General features: G+C 35.9%; 2 protein-coding genes across 2 annotated transcripts in view; one reads left to right on the top strand and one right to left on the bottom strand.

The window, feature by feature from the left end:
• Positions 1–383: 383 nt before the first annotated feature.
• On the bottom strand, positions 384–2,558 carry LOC148065062 (transmembrane emp24 domain-containing protein 1-like). The gene is made up of 4 exons (XM_087809700.1): positions 2,338–2,558; positions 951–1,048; positions 692–863; positions 384–629 (listed from the first exon to the last, which is right to left on the bottom strand). The coding sequence occupies exons 1-4, from the start codon at positions 2,503–2,505 to the stop codon at positions 414–416; spliced, it is 654 nt and encodes a 217-aa protein (XP_087665826.1). The 5' UTR covers positions 2,506–2,558; the 3' UTR covers positions 384–413.
• Positions 2,559–7,495: 4,937 nt separating this feature from the next.
• The window catches only part of ppap2d (phosphatidic acid phosphatase type 2D), a 30,395-nt gene continuing 22,293 nt past the window's right edge, over positions 7,496–15,597 (top strand). Inside the window, exon 1 of the mRNA XM_087809699.1 lies at positions 7,496–8,083. Coding sequence (XP_087665825.1) covers positions 7,876–8,083 — 208 coding nt within the window. The 5' untranslated portion in view covers positions 7,496–7,875. The remainder of the gene's footprint in view (positions 8,084–15,597) is intronic.

Here is a 15,597-nt window from a genome sequence, read left to right as displayed (position 1 = left end):
AGCATGGAGCATCACTCCATTAGCACTGTAGAGAAAATGGTAACTTAGCATTATTAGCAACATTATAACATGTAGCATTACTAGCTATATTAATCAGACAGTTGTTTATAACTGTTATGTGCATTACTAGCAATATGTTAGATTTGCAACTGTTAGCATTAATGCTAATATATATATATATATGTTTTTTACATCATTACAAAGAAAATGGCCGCCAACATTTAGCATGGATAGCGTGAAAGATAATGTTAATAGAAAGAAAGTTTATAGTTTGACTTGAGATAAAGACAATTGAAATACGTTTTTGTTTTTAAATACTTTATTGCAAATCGCACCTTTACCACTAGAGGTCAGTGTCCTTGAGCTGTGAAGTTCCTAAAGTAGTCGTTGTTTCCGAAAGAACGTCCTGGAGGTCACCAGACTCTCTTCGTGTCCTTGAAAAGGTGTCTCACCGTGTAGACCTGCGCGGACGCAACGCCCATCATGACCAGCAGGTTGACACACGACCAGAAGGACACGCGCCACAGGTTGTCCTCCAGCAGCCTCAGGTCGATCTTCTCAAAGGCCCGTAACTGGATCAGCGCCTGGCGGCTTCTCTCCAGGTTCCTGTGGATGGAGTCCATAGTCCCCTGGAGTGGAATAGAAGTAAGCGGTTTGAATGAGGACAGAAAAGGGATCTTCGTCCTCTCACCCTGATATCCAGCTCCTGGTCCGACTCGTGCTCCTCCATGACCTGGTCCATCCAGTCCTCTGCCGCCCCCTGGTCAGTGACCACCACCCTGAAGAAGAACATCTTCACCGAGAACTTGCTGAAAGTGTTGTCGAAGCAGAAGCGGTAGTCGCCTTCCTCGCTGTCGTCTATCCTGGAGGACACAAGAACCTTTGAGGTGAACTCGAGCGTTTTCGTTGTTACTCTGTCGCGATTGGCTCGGAGACGTCATGTGACCCACACGTGGAAGTTGTCCGACCCCCTGAAGTCCGACGCCACTTTGGAGCCACTCGGAGAAAAGATGGCGAAGCCGACGTCCAGACCCGATCCAGCGGTCACCTGGAGCGGAAACACATCAATCACTGGACATGGATGAGAAAATGCTAACCATTAGCCGTCAGTTGTTAGCTACCTTTTTTTCTTACTTTACACTATATTGTCGTCATTGCTAAGAGTTAGAAAACGTTTTATTTAATTACTATTTATACAAACAGTTGGCAGTTATTTCACGTATTCATTTGCTAATAAGTCATACCAGGCAGTTGGAAACTAATATCGCTAGTAATGCTAACAACCGTTTTCTTTGTCATATTGGTAGAAACGTCAACATAATCTATTATTTACGCCAAATTTTTGCAGCCATTTTCATTGTAGTGCTAATAATAATGCTTAGTTACCAAGCAACTGCTACTACTACTACATTGCCATCAATGCTAACAGTTAGTAACAAGTGTATCTGTCATTTTGTAAGTAATTTTAACAGCTAATTTATTTACATGATGTTATTTGCGCTAAAGTTTGGCAACCATTTTCATTGTCATATCGCTAGTAATGCTAACAGCTAGTCACTTTAGCTTACTTCCATGAGTTAGCAACAGGTTTATTTGTCATATCATTATTAATGCTAAGAGCTAATTATGACTGTCTCATATAATATTATTTGTAACCAATTATTTGTCTAACTGTTGGCAGTCATTTTCTTTACAATATTGCTTTAATACTTACAGTTACGGTACATATTCTGCTGCTACGTCATTAGCAACCATTTTATCCGTCATATTGCCAGCGATTCTAACGACTAGAAACAACTGTCATATATTATATTTTCTAATGTTTTTATAATACTGACATTTACTGAACATATTCTCTGCTATGCTAACAGTTAGCTAGAGTTGTATGTATCATTTTGTTAGTAATGCTAACAGCCAGTCACTTTTTTCCAAATCATATTATTTGTGGGAATTTATTTTCTTTATTTCTTTATATTGTTGCTTATAATGCTCACTTTTACTGAACATATTCTCCGCTACATCAGTTAGCAACTGTTTTATCTTTCATATCGCTAGCAATGCTAACTAATAAATAAATGCTAACTTGCTAACAACTTTATTCAAGATTATTTATGTGTTATTCAGGGAAATTTATTTCTAAAAATATTTCCTTTACTAAGAAAAGGTAAACGTTCGACTTAAAATAAGTATTACTTAGATATTTACGACAATAAAACCATTTTGTTTAAATTCCTTTGATTAGCAACATTTCAACTAGCAGTCTTTTCTACTAATAAATGTTCCGGGAAAAAACGTAGTCACTGTCGAGAAAATTCCAAGACTTAAAGGAATATTTACTCGATACATGATCTCCAGGTTGTTGTTCCTCGCGGTGGTTTGATAGAAACACTCGGCGCTGCCGGCAGGTAACAGGAAGGTCAGCTCCGTTTCTTGGTTCCGGCCCGAAGTTAAAGTCCAGACCACGGTGAAGGTCAAGAGGCCCAGCAGAGAAAAGTTAGTCTTCATTCTGAAAAAAGACTTTAAATGTCTTATTATCTGCTACATGTGTCACTTAATGTAAGTTCATCTCTGAGGTCTCAAGAGTTTCCTGGTCTCTCAGGGGGGAGGAGCCAGCTGTGAACCTTGACCTGTGGGTTTCTTACTGTTATCTATCTCCTACTAGTGGTTCTTTTTCCTCCTTTTGACCGACTGTTCGGAAGCGCTGAAATGTCAGGCAAGCATGTGACCCACAGCCGCATTCTGATTGGCTCCTTCCTTATTTTCTCTCTTTTATTTCCTGGACATTTTTTGTGGCATATACTGATTATGTATATATATTTTCATGATGTAAAGGATATATAGACATTTACATTATTGGCAACATGTAGCATGTATAGCACATTTCCAGGCTGTAGTTGTACGTCGTACCAGCATAGCTTTAGCAAACCATGAATCAACTCATGTATTCTAAATGTATTATTTAAACTAAAGCTAATACATGTAGCTACAACACTGCCCCAATATTGACGTAGTTGTTGCTTTGGATGAATTAGCTTCAAGTTAGCATTAGCATTGTAATTATATGTATATTAAATTATTAAAGTGGATTTAAATAATTGTAAGTAAGTAATTCGCTATGAAACGATCCCAGCACTATCTATAATTCAGTTGTCACTTTGGATGGGTTAGCTTCCAGTGAGCATTAGCTTTCTATCATAAACTGATAAAAGGGTATGTTAAGAGAAGGTAAATGTAGCTATGAAAATGATCCCATTTCTATCTATAATTTAGTGGTTGCATTGGATAAATTAGCTTCCAGTGAGCATTAGCATTCTGACACAAACTGATTCAAAGTTGTAACTCTATCTATAATTCAGTTGTTGCTTTGGAGTTAGCAAGTTAGCAGTAGCATTCAAAAACATTAACTTATTATTATTATACATTTTATATATATTGATTATATATATTTTATATATTCATCCCTTAATAAAAAAAAAGTTTATTCTCAGTTATTTTTAGGATTCTTTTCCCTCGCTTTTGTCCTGTTTTTACTTCTCAAAAAGATTTAATGTTCAACAAATAAAATGTTTTTAAAGGTGCATTCATATATTAAATGCAATTCAGTTATGTTTACATATTAAGCTTGATTTTAAACTTGTTCCTACTTTATTTTTGCTCCTTGTGGGTGGAAGCCCAGGGACAGACCCAGGACACTGTGACTAGATTAAAAGTTACATATTATTTATTTATTTATTTAAATTATTTATTAGTAGTCTCTAAATTTGTCGATAGGGTTTTTTGTTTTAGGAGTTCTGTGTTCCTGGAGGGAATGTGATCGGCCACCACTGTACTAGGTGGAAGCCCAGGGCCGGATCGATTCACAAAGTGAACACACTTTTCTTAGAACCCTGAACCACTAATGGCAGCAGGAAATTGCCTCCGCAGTAGCACAAGTGCAACAGGTCGACTGACTCGAGTCTGCAGAGAGTGAATGAAACCACACAGGAAGTCTGGTGATGGAGGACAAACCGATATATACTCTTCTGCTAACTCAAGGAAAGTCCCGGCTTAAGACGGTTCCCTTCACCATCTTCACCGAGGTTTCAAGATTTTTTTAAATATCACCGGATGTATCTTTTAAATAATCACTATTAAATAACAATAATACAAATATAATTTCCACTGTATAAAATGTTGAATATAATAATATATCTGGTTGTTAATTTAAGTAATTTCTTGCATCATCTGAACTGACTCTTTCCTTTTAATGTTTGCGTCATGTAGCAATAATACAAGTTAACATGTATAATTGTGTGTACATGAAACATATATAATACATCTGTAAAAATAGGCAAATTGTAATTGAAATATTACTAAAGATTAAAGTCCCTCATCATGACCATGTTTGGAAGTTACTCTTTTATAAAGTTCTCCCCCTTCTGAAATCTCATCGAACGAGAGGTTACGAGAGCAGAGTCCATAATGATGTAATAATGGCTTCACTCCTCCACCAGTAAAGCTGTAATCATGCCCCGCTTTGTTTATACAATGAGTCCCTTGGAGGTGGGAACTTCCAGGATCGATGACGTGCGGTGAGAAACCTTTATGTTTAACCAATCACAGCAGAGTGAGTGTGGTTATGGTAAACAAAATTTCATCTCCAGAAAAAGTGTATCAGTGAGCGGGTCTTTAGATAATTTTCTAATGTAAATATTTCAATAAAAATAGAGTTTTTGTCAGACACTGATGATACAATAGTAGTAGAATAGTAATAGAACAATTTAAGAAACAACACATTCAGTACTTGGGTGACTTAGGTCAGTCTGCCAAACTGAGCCTGAGAAACCTGGGTGTTGTATTTGATAAAGACATGTCTCTAGTTCAACACTGCAGAAAACTGACCAGAAACTGTTTCCTTCAACTGAGAAAAATCTGTAAACTTAGCAAAATGTTGTCACAACATGATCTGGAGCTTGTAATCCATGCGTTTGTTTCTTCTCGTCTGGATTATTGCAACAGTTTGTTTTCATGTCTTAACAAGAAGGATCCGTCTCGTCTGCAGTTAATACAAAACTCTGCATTCTGAATTCTAACCCGCTCTAGTAGAAGAACTCACATTTCTCCGATCCTTAAAACTCTTCACTGGCTTCCAGTTTCTTTCAGGATCAACTTTAAAATTCTGGATCTTACTTTCAGAGCTATTCATGGTCAGACTCCTCCTTACATCACTGATCTGATCCAGCCTTACACCCCAGCTCGGGCTCTGAGGTCTGTGGACCAGAGGAGAGAAATCCTTCCGGGCTGTTGTTCCTAAGCTTTGGACGATTTTCCTCTGTGTTTGATGATCTACTGACTCCTTCAAGAAACATCTTAAGACGTTTTTATTTGTTTCGGCTTTTCCTTGATTTTCTGGAACTCCTGTGTTGTTCTCAGTATTATCTTGACCTTTTAAGTATATATTTTATTGAATATTGTTTTGATTGTTTAAGCGCTTTGTGACCCTGGTCTGGAAAAGCGCTATACAAATATAAATTACTTACTTACTGACTTACTTACTTACATTAGTTGGCCTTTAAGCTGATTTACCGTTAAATAAAATGATAAAATACATTTAAAAAATGTTTCAAATAAAATCCTTAAAACTGGCACTAGGTTTCTTGATCGTTTAACTACATTATTTTAAAAAAATCTCTCGGACATATATTTATTTAACAATATATAGTAGATAGATGGATGTCTATTCGTATTGATTTAATATAATATTAGTTAAAGATCTAAATTAATACGTTTTCTTTTTTTTTTTAAAGAAGTTTTTTTTACACTGACACCTACTGGATGAAATAGTAGCTGCAGTTTGACTGAATAAGCGAGTCGGTTTATTTTAATTTGTTACTTTTTTCCAAATCATCTCTGACTTTGAATCAGTTAACAGTGAAAATGCAAGATTGTAAACAACCAAACATGTTAATCTTTAGTCAATTTGTGTTGAAAAATGTTTCAACTGTAATCGAACAATCTCAAGCGGACCAGACAAGATATCTTACTATTGTTTCCCCTTATTCATACTTTCTTATTTCATTATAATAATACTTTTGTTTTTTCGTTATTAATTTTACATAACGCTCTCTTTAACTATGTCTAATGGAAAAGTGTTAAAACATCTGGTTTAGAATAGTTTCTGCTATAGTTTAACATTTAATTGTTTTCTTCACGTTCATTGTGTAGACATTGATTTTTTATATCAACAAAGTGATGATAATAAATATCATGTGTTTTATCTTTTACCATCGTTCGCATGAACTCATCCACGTTCACTGATTTATTTCTTATCCTGGTTGTTTCTCTGAGTTTACAGCAGGTGGCAGGAAACTTCTACCACACTCGTGCACGAGCACTACTCACTCACTCACGCACGTTCATCCGGTGAACTTTCCAGCTGACGGATCCAGGTCACGAGTCTTGTGATCTGCTTTAATTCAACATAGTTTTCCCGACGATCAACAAGAATTTTACGAGGTTCTAATCTTTTTGTTGTTGTTGCTCTCGTTGAGTAGAATTTAATTCCACCTTTATGTTCGAGTTAATAACGTTATTATTTTACTACTACAAATATAAACTTGTATTAATTTACTCCAACAATAATAAAATGTATTTCCTCTGTAAAAAAAATATAATTTCTGGTTGTTAATTTTGATTTCCTTCAAAGTTTTCCACTATATATATATACACTGTATATATATATATATATATACTGTATATATATATATATATATATATATATATATATATAATCAATGGTTATCAACATAAAAAATAAATGAAAAAAAGGACTAGAAAAACAATTAAAATGTATTTCCTCTGTATAAAATAATGCAATTTCCAGTTATTCATTTTCATTTCGTTAAAAAATGTTTTACTATATACAGTATATATATCTATATATATATAGATATATATATATATATAATGGTTATCAACAAAAAAAAAGTAATTTAAGACTAGAAAAACAATTAAAATGTAATCTCCTCTGTATAAAATGTTACAATTCCTGGTTGTTAATTTTCGTGTATTTTCTAGAAACATTTAAGCTGTATTTTAACTTTATATGTAACTTTTTACGCTTTTTAGCCTTTTTTTTCTCTTTTAAATGTTTTTTTAAATGTTTTATTTGGATTGTGCGGTAATAATACACTTTAAAGTAAATTAAAGTTTAAACTAAATGTAACTCTTTTTTTCATTCTACTGATCAAGTGATCTGTTTACCGTAATCCTGGAAGTAAAGCGGCATAGATGTTTTTAGAGAAACACGGTAAGTTAGCGGGTGAGTTCCGACGACCAATATGTGGGACAGGAAGTGTGACAGCATCTGGCCAGTCCCTCTGGATCGATCATCGACCCCCGGATTGTCGGATTCAAATATCGATTTCTCTTTTTTTGTGTGCGTGTGTGTGTGTGTGGAGGCGCCACCAGAAACCTTTTCACAATAAGAGCCCGCCCCGCGTCTCGACTCCACCTTCAGCAACTTTCACTCACGCCCGACTTTTATTTTGAAACGTTGAGTTCTTTCCACAGTTCATGAGGACTTTTTTTTTTTTTTTTTTTTTTTTGGGAAGTAGGTGAACAACACGCACCCGAGGTGAAGGATTAAAAACACGCACGGTGGCTGGTGTCTCCCTTTCCGTCTTCTTCCCCCCCAGCCCAGCTTGCGAGCCACTTCCGGCCGGGGTGTCGGCGCTGACAGCGGCTTCTTCACCGGCTGTCAAACTTTTTCTTTTTTCTTTTTTTATTCTTTTCCCCCCGCGAACATGGAGCTTCTTCTGCAGGACTAGAGGAAGAAGAAGAAGAAGGTTCGTCTGTCTACGAGAGTCTCAGGTTGGTTCCGGTCTTGAAGACACGATGCAGAAGCTGGACTCGGAGGGCGGCCGCGGGAACATGCTGCCCCGGGACGCGGAGCTGCAGCTGCGGCTCAGTGACAGCGCGGGAGCCGCGGACGGAAGAGAGAACGGAGGCGGGAATCACTTCCTCTCCACCGCCGAGGAGGAAACCTCCCTGTGCACCAAGAGAAGGATGCTGGTCGGCTTGGATGTTATTTGCCTTTTTGTCGGTAAGTTTCCCCCCTTCAAACCTTTCTTACACAAAAACAAATAAACACTCTTATACTTATAATAACCATTGTTTTATCTCATAAATAAAGAAGTCTATGAAGAGGTTCCACTTGGTTCCACTTGAGGGAGTTTTTAAAAAACTTGATCCAGGGAGAGGGATTTCATCAGTTTCCATAGCAACCCCCCTCGGGAGAAGAACGTGGGAATGAGGATGAAAACATTCCCCGAAAAACTTGAGACTGTTGTTGTAGTTCTGCCCGGACCACCTACTTCTCACCGCGGTTCTGAGGGATTCAAACCAGCGACCTTTTTACGAGGAGAATTAGGTTTTTACTGTCTGAGTAGTTTGGTGGGAAAAAAACGTTTTTTTTAAAAGCGTGATGATGCAGCGAGATTGTGGTTTTACCCTTGAGCAAGACTGGATTAAGTTAATAATCCATTTGACAAAATTATCAATTCAGATTTCAAATTTAAAAAATCTTACGTAAGACATGCAAGAAAATGTTTGCCAACCTCAGCCACAAATCACTTTTAATATGTATACTTTCAGAATCAGAAACTTTTGAACACAACATAGATTTTTTTGTGGTTGCAAAACAGACAAAAACACACAAAATAAGCAAAAAGAAAAACGGAATCAAATCAAATACATTTTGATCTTTCAATCTACTACTGCTGACTTTTTTTCTTTTTTTTTTAGACTGAATGAACTGAATGTAAGATCCTGGCAATGACTGGGGACTAGAGGATACCGTCACTGATTTTTTTTTAGCTTAATTTGAAGTAGAATTAGGCGTTTCCGCACCTTTTATTGTTGTAATAAAAAAAGGGGAATTTTTTGGCTTTTTAAATCGTTTTGACTTAATTAGTCCTGTCAACTTTTAGTAAAGTTTTGTAAAAAGAAACGTACTTGGAAGAATATTGCATGATTGTGATATGATGGTATCGTCAAAAAGTATCGTGAAGTGTATGTATCGTAGTTATAAATAAAACAGTGTACTATCTATCTTATGTTACAGGGTTCATTGAAAATAGATTGTGTGGGAAACTGCCTGTCGGGGACCTTGGCTCATGCAAGGTTTTGTCAATTTGTACATGCATCGGAAAACCTTTACTGTAGTCCGGGTCATGAATTAGTAAAAATGTTTTAAAACTACCCATTGAAAATTGACAGAAATAGTAGAAACTGCATTTGCGATGACATCAAAACATGCATATCTCATTCAAAACCATTTTAATTCACGGTTTTCATTCTTTTAAAACCCATTTTTTCAAGAGTTTCGAAACTTGACCCAGTTTTCTGTCTGTGGCAAATGTGTTAATCCAGGTATAATCATTAACGTCGTTGCACAGCTTGTCAATGTTTACTCAAGTCGTTTTCTTCTTTAATCTCGATTTAAAAAGAAAACGTTTCCTACAGTTTTCTTCTCCGAGTTCATCCGGAGAAAAGTGTTGAACTCGTGTTTTTTGCACCATCAGGTGAAACTTCCCCAAAAATAAACACGTTTGTTGCGATCACGTGCCACGACTGTTATTGAGAACAACATCATTATTGTGTGGAACATCTGCACGATAGAAGAACCCGTTCCGGCAGAAAGACGGGTCGGCTCGTCTGTTGGCAGTTAAAGCAGAGGAAGCGGCAGACGGAGTGACGAGTGCGAGTGACTTTCATTGACGCGTTATTCTTTAACCCTGCAGGTATGCTATTACACTCCAGCCGGAGCTGACGCGCCGCTGACACGCCGCAGCGAACCAGGAAACCGCGATAAACGTGGCAGACGCGTCATTATTGTTGACGAGTAAAAGACCTGGTCACGATTCATCGTCTATTATCGACAGAAGTATACACGATCGCTGACTTAAATGAACGATAGAAAACCGTAAACAAATAGAACGGAAATTACTGCTGAAGTAGGCGACTTTCTCACTGTTTTTCCCATGATGCAGTGCAAACCGTTGAAGTTACTTCCACAACTAGCATTATGCTACTTTTCCTATATTTACTAGAGGTGTGAAAAAAGATACAATGCAGCGGTGTATTGTGATACATTAACCTCAGATATATCGATAATTTTTAACCCAAAATTTAGTTTTGTTAAAAGTAAAAGTAAGATACCTCCGCTGTGGTAGATGGCTCTGTGTTTTTTAGTGATGCTGTGTAGTTTTTCCTTTTCTTTTAGTTAATTATTTAGAATATCTCAATATCGTGATACTATGGTAAGGTTAGCCAAGCATTGTGATGTGTATAGTTTAGTGACCCAAGTATCGCGATGCACATTGTATCATGATGCATATTTGATTGGGATGCAAATAGTATTTTGATGCACATTGTAACATGATGCACATTGAATCGTTATGTACATAGTATTGTGAGACTTATAGTATTGTGATGTACATTGTATCGTGGTGTACATAGTATTATGAGGCTTATAGTATTGTGATGTACATTGTATCATGATGCACATTGTATTGTGATGTACATTGTATCATGATGCACATTGGATTGTGATGTACATTGTATCATGATGCACATTGGATTGTGATGTACATTGTGTCATGATGCACATTGTATTGTGATGTACATTGTATCATGATGCACATTGGATTGTGATGTACATTGTATCATGATGCACATTGGATTGTGATGTACATTGTATTGTGTAGCACATTGTATCATGACGCACATTGTATTGTGATGCACATTGTATTGTGATGCACATAGTATCATGATGCACATTGTATTGTGATGTACATTGTATCATGATGCACATTCTATCGTGGTGTACATAGTATTATGAGGCTTATAGTATTGTGATGTACATTGTATTGTGATGTACATTGTATCATGATGCACATTGGATTGTGATGTACATTGTATCATGATGCACATTGGATTGTGATGTACATTGTATTGTGATGCACATTGTATCATGATGCACATAGTATCATGATGCACATTGTATCATGATGCACATTGTATCATGATGCACATTGTATCGTGATGTATATAGTATCATGATGCACATAGTATCATGATGCACATTGTATCATGATGCACATTGTATCATGATGCACATTGTGTATCATGATGCACATTGTATTGTGATGCACATTGCATTGTGATGCACATTGTATCATGATGCACATTGTATCATGATGCACATTGTACCATGATGCACATAGTATCATGATGCACATTGTATTGTGATGCACATTGCATTGTGATGTACATAGTATCATAATGCTTATAGTATTGTGATGCATTGCATCGTGATACACATTTTATCATGACACATATTGTATCGTGATGCACATTGTATCGTGATGCACATTGTATCGTGATGCACATTGTATCGTGATACACATTTTATCATGACACATATTGTATTGTGATTCATGTTGTATTGTGATATACATAGTATCATGATGCACATTGTATCATGATGCACATTGTATCATGATGCACATTGTATCATGATGCACATAGTATCATGATGCACATTGCATTGTGATGTACATAGTATCATAATGCTTATAGTATTGTGATGCATTGCATCGTGATACACATTTTATCATGACACATATTGTATCGTGATGCACATTGTATCGTGATGCACATTGTATCGTGATACACATTGTATCGTGATACACATTGTATCGTGACACATATTGTATTGTGATGAACATAGTATTGAGAAGCACATAGTATAATGATGCGAATAGTATCGTGATGCACGTAGTATTGTGAAGCACGTTTTATCAGGATGCTCATTGTTTCGTGATGAACATAGTATCATGATGCATATTGTTTTGGGGTGTACGTAGTATCGAGATGCACATGGTCTCCTATACTTCCCTCTATTCTCTACGTGATTTGGTCTCTTCTCTACTGGCACAAAGATGGTTGTTATTAATCTTATCTCCAGTTGTGTGTGGAGCACGTATGTTCCACATCCGTACGATCCTTGCAGTGACATCACGTCCCTCTATTGAACGACACGGAACAATGTTACACTGTTAAACTGGGGCTCGCTGCTGATCGAGGTCATGTTAGAGTGGTTTCCATCATGTCACTTATCTGCTCCGGACTCAGACCCATCTGTGTGTCACTCACAGCGAGTGTCGCCACTTACAGCCCATGAATCGGTGCCTTCTCCGAGGGAACCCTCTTTATCACAGGCCACCATCAGTTCTCGGCTAAAAACAGCTTCCACGAGTCGCCTCAGACGGTTTGACCCGCTGGATAATTGATCGGCTGATGAGGTTTGTTGACGACAGTAACTGTGGAATGTTAGCCTGAAGCCTCGTCATTATGCTCTCAGCGGACGAGGGATTCCTCAGTTTAAAGAGCTGCTGCTCGGAATTAACCTTAATATTCCAGGAATGATGTCCAGTTAAGAGACGGAGGAGCAGAGGTCAAGTGTGTCTGAAGGCAACTTCTGATGTCTACATTTATATTTTAAAGTTAAAGTTTAAAGGTTTTAAAATGTGATTGAAAAAGAAAAACAATTAAAAAACACTTTATTAGCAAAATAACTTTTATTATTTATTTATTTATTTATTATTATTATTTGATTATTTAGAGGGGGAACAAAATCTAATATATCAATATAAAATAATCAAAGATGGTTGTGTTATTGTTACGGATGTATAACAATGTACAGAAAATTATAAAATACCTTATTATTCGAGTAAAAAAAACAACTTGGATTAATATTAAAAAATAAAATATCGATAACAGAAACATAAAATATGCCATAAAGATTCAGTTAATGATTATTTAGAGGTATAAAAAAAAAAAATACAATATACAATAAATAAATGTGGTTTGTGATATTATTATAGATACATAAAAACTCGAAAAAGAATACTTAAATTGAAAAATAATTTAAATTTAAGTTAATACTAGAAAATAAAATATCGATAACAGAAACATAAAATATGCCATAAAGATTCAGTTAATGATTATTTAGAGGTATAAAAAAAAAAAATACAATATACAATAAATAAATGTGGGTTGTGATATTATTATAGATACATAAAAACTCGAAAAAAAAAACTTAAATTGAAAAATAATTTAAATTTAAGTTAATACTAGAAAATAAAATATTGATAACAGGAGCATGAAATATGCGAAAAAAGTCAGTTACTATCGATATCAATATGTAAGAATTAATGGATATAATTATTAAAAGAATATATATATTTAAGGAAAAAGTAAGATAAATAATCAAAATAAAAAGATAACGAACATAAAATAAAATAATTCTATTTATATGCATGTTCGCTTCATATTAACGATGGAAAAACTGTTTAGAAAATAGTTTATAACTTGAAAAATACTTTAAAAATTCAGTTTTATATCAATATTAATTCAATTTGTTTTTATTTAACATATAAATAATCTTAAAAGCCTGCAGGTTTCCAACAACAAAATACCGAGAAGTCATGAGAATGTAAAACGGAAAGCAAAAACGAAAGATAAGTAGTAAAAGATAGAGTAAAGATAATTAGTAAAGATAAGAGTTTATGAGTGTGTTTTCGTCCTGGTCTCTCCTCCCTGAAGGTCTCTTGACTGATTGTCTGGCGAGCGGCTGTTTTGACAGTGTTTGGACGTCGCACGGGTTTGTTGGAACTTGCTCTCCGACAGTTTATCATCAGCTGTGGAACAAACCCGTGTTACAGTTTCCTTGTGTCGAGGCTCGCATTCCTGCTGCCGGAGAGACCCTTGAAGGGGCCCCCGTAGGTGGGATCTTTGCCTCGTGGCGGCGAAGTCCACCGTCTCCCAAGAACCCTCCAGAAGGTCAGGAGGTGCCGGTTGTTTATGGTTGAACGTGTGGGGACAGGCCGGGGCTGCTGTTGTCCTGCTCCAGGTGGTCTTCCTGCTGTCATCACCCCAATAAAAGCCGTTATTGACTCTCTCTCCCCCAGAATCATTGTCTCTGGAAACCCCGTTATTATAGTCTGGAGGAAGATTAGCTTCGCCACGTAGCTCATCCCTCCCCGAGGCCGACTGTTGTTTGATCCTTATTAGTCTCCATTTAACCTATTATAGGGAAGTTTATTTAATTATGACCACTTTAAAGTGGTTGCAGTACTTTATCAACGATTTGTTACATGTTTTTGGGAAAAATAATGTCTTCAGAAAAACCTTTAGCACGTTTCCTAACCTTTTCTTGCTATATCTTCATCCGTTGCAGTACAATATGGGATTCTGGCAACATTTTGTGGACTTAAGTTTGACATGCAAGCATATATGTTTACGATGAAGTATATTGTTGACCATAAATAATAGTAGCCTGGGCCAAATATATCATGCATGCTCCATTAAACATGGATAAATATTTATATTTACTCACTAGAGTAATTTGAAACAAGTCGTGCCTGAGCGATATTTATATAAAAAAATGGGCACTTTTTTTCTTTCTTTTTTTAAACACTCACAGCATCGGTACAGGTTGTCTTAACCGTTCAACTCTCTTATAAAATAAATACATAAAAAAAAAATATATATATATATTTTCACATATATTAATGCAAAACTTTTTTTTCTTTACCAAAATAAAAGGGTACTGGGTGTCCTAACTGTAAAACTAAATATTAAAATAAGCAAATAGTAATTAAAAAAAAAGGATTTTTAATGACATTTTTAAATGTTTTAAAGCAAAACATATTTTTTGTCTTTCCTTTCTTGTTTTTCCCAACAATGTCAACAAGGGTGTCTTTACCGTTTAATAGATAAGCAAAGAAGAATTATCTGCAAATATATATATAAAAAAGATGATGCTAAAAACGTTTTTGTCTTTACTAACAATCTAGACAATGGTACTGTCTTTCAATAGTACATGTACTTCAAAAACCTTTTTCTAAACAATTCAATTTTCGATGGTTTCTTCCATAGTTTCTTCACCATTTAACACATTTATTTTGAAACAAAAGAGAAAAAAGAACAATTAAAAACAAACAAAATGCACTTTAGTCCAATAAAAAAAAAGTTTTTAACAAAATAAAGTAATCAATGAGGTCATAATGAAGTTTAAAAAACATTTTTCTGTCCGTTTTATTTCATGAGTAAATAAAATAGTTTGTATCATTACAGAGAAACTCTTTACAGCGCAAACAGGCTTGGATTGTTTTCTTCGTCGGTAATTAGATTTGACTTGTTATTGACCAGCCCTGATTTTTAAAAAACAGGTCATTTTTTCTTTTGCATCTTTTCAAAGAAGTGGTCGTACTAATGTGTCTTTAGCGATCATAGGTGGAAGGAAGGTTTGCGTTCGAGCGTGTCTTTCGGGGTCAAGACAAGCTGCTGCCTTCAGGTGTGCGGAGGAGAAGCTCTGGAGGCCTCCATCCATCACCTCCACATCCCGCCTTCTCTTGTCATCGCTCATTCTTGTCGTGAAAGGGTGAACACTTGTTTTTGTTTTGGATGCTAGGGTTTTTTTTTTTTTACGTTAGAGGATTCCACCTTTGGCAGAGAAAGCTGCCAAGTGAGCGAACGTGTCGACGCACG

The sequence above is a fragment of the Callionymus lyra genome, chromosome 15 (assembly GCF_982586985.1).
Source record: "Callionymus lyra chromosome 15, fCalLyr1.hap1.1, whole genome shotgun sequence".
Classification (NCBI taxonomy): domain Eukaryota; kingdom Metazoa; phylum Chordata; class Actinopteri; order Syngnathiformes; family Callionymidae; genus Callionymus; species Callionymus lyra.
Note: the sequence above shows the minus strand (reverse complement) of the source record. Positions and strands in the feature narration are given on the sequence as shown.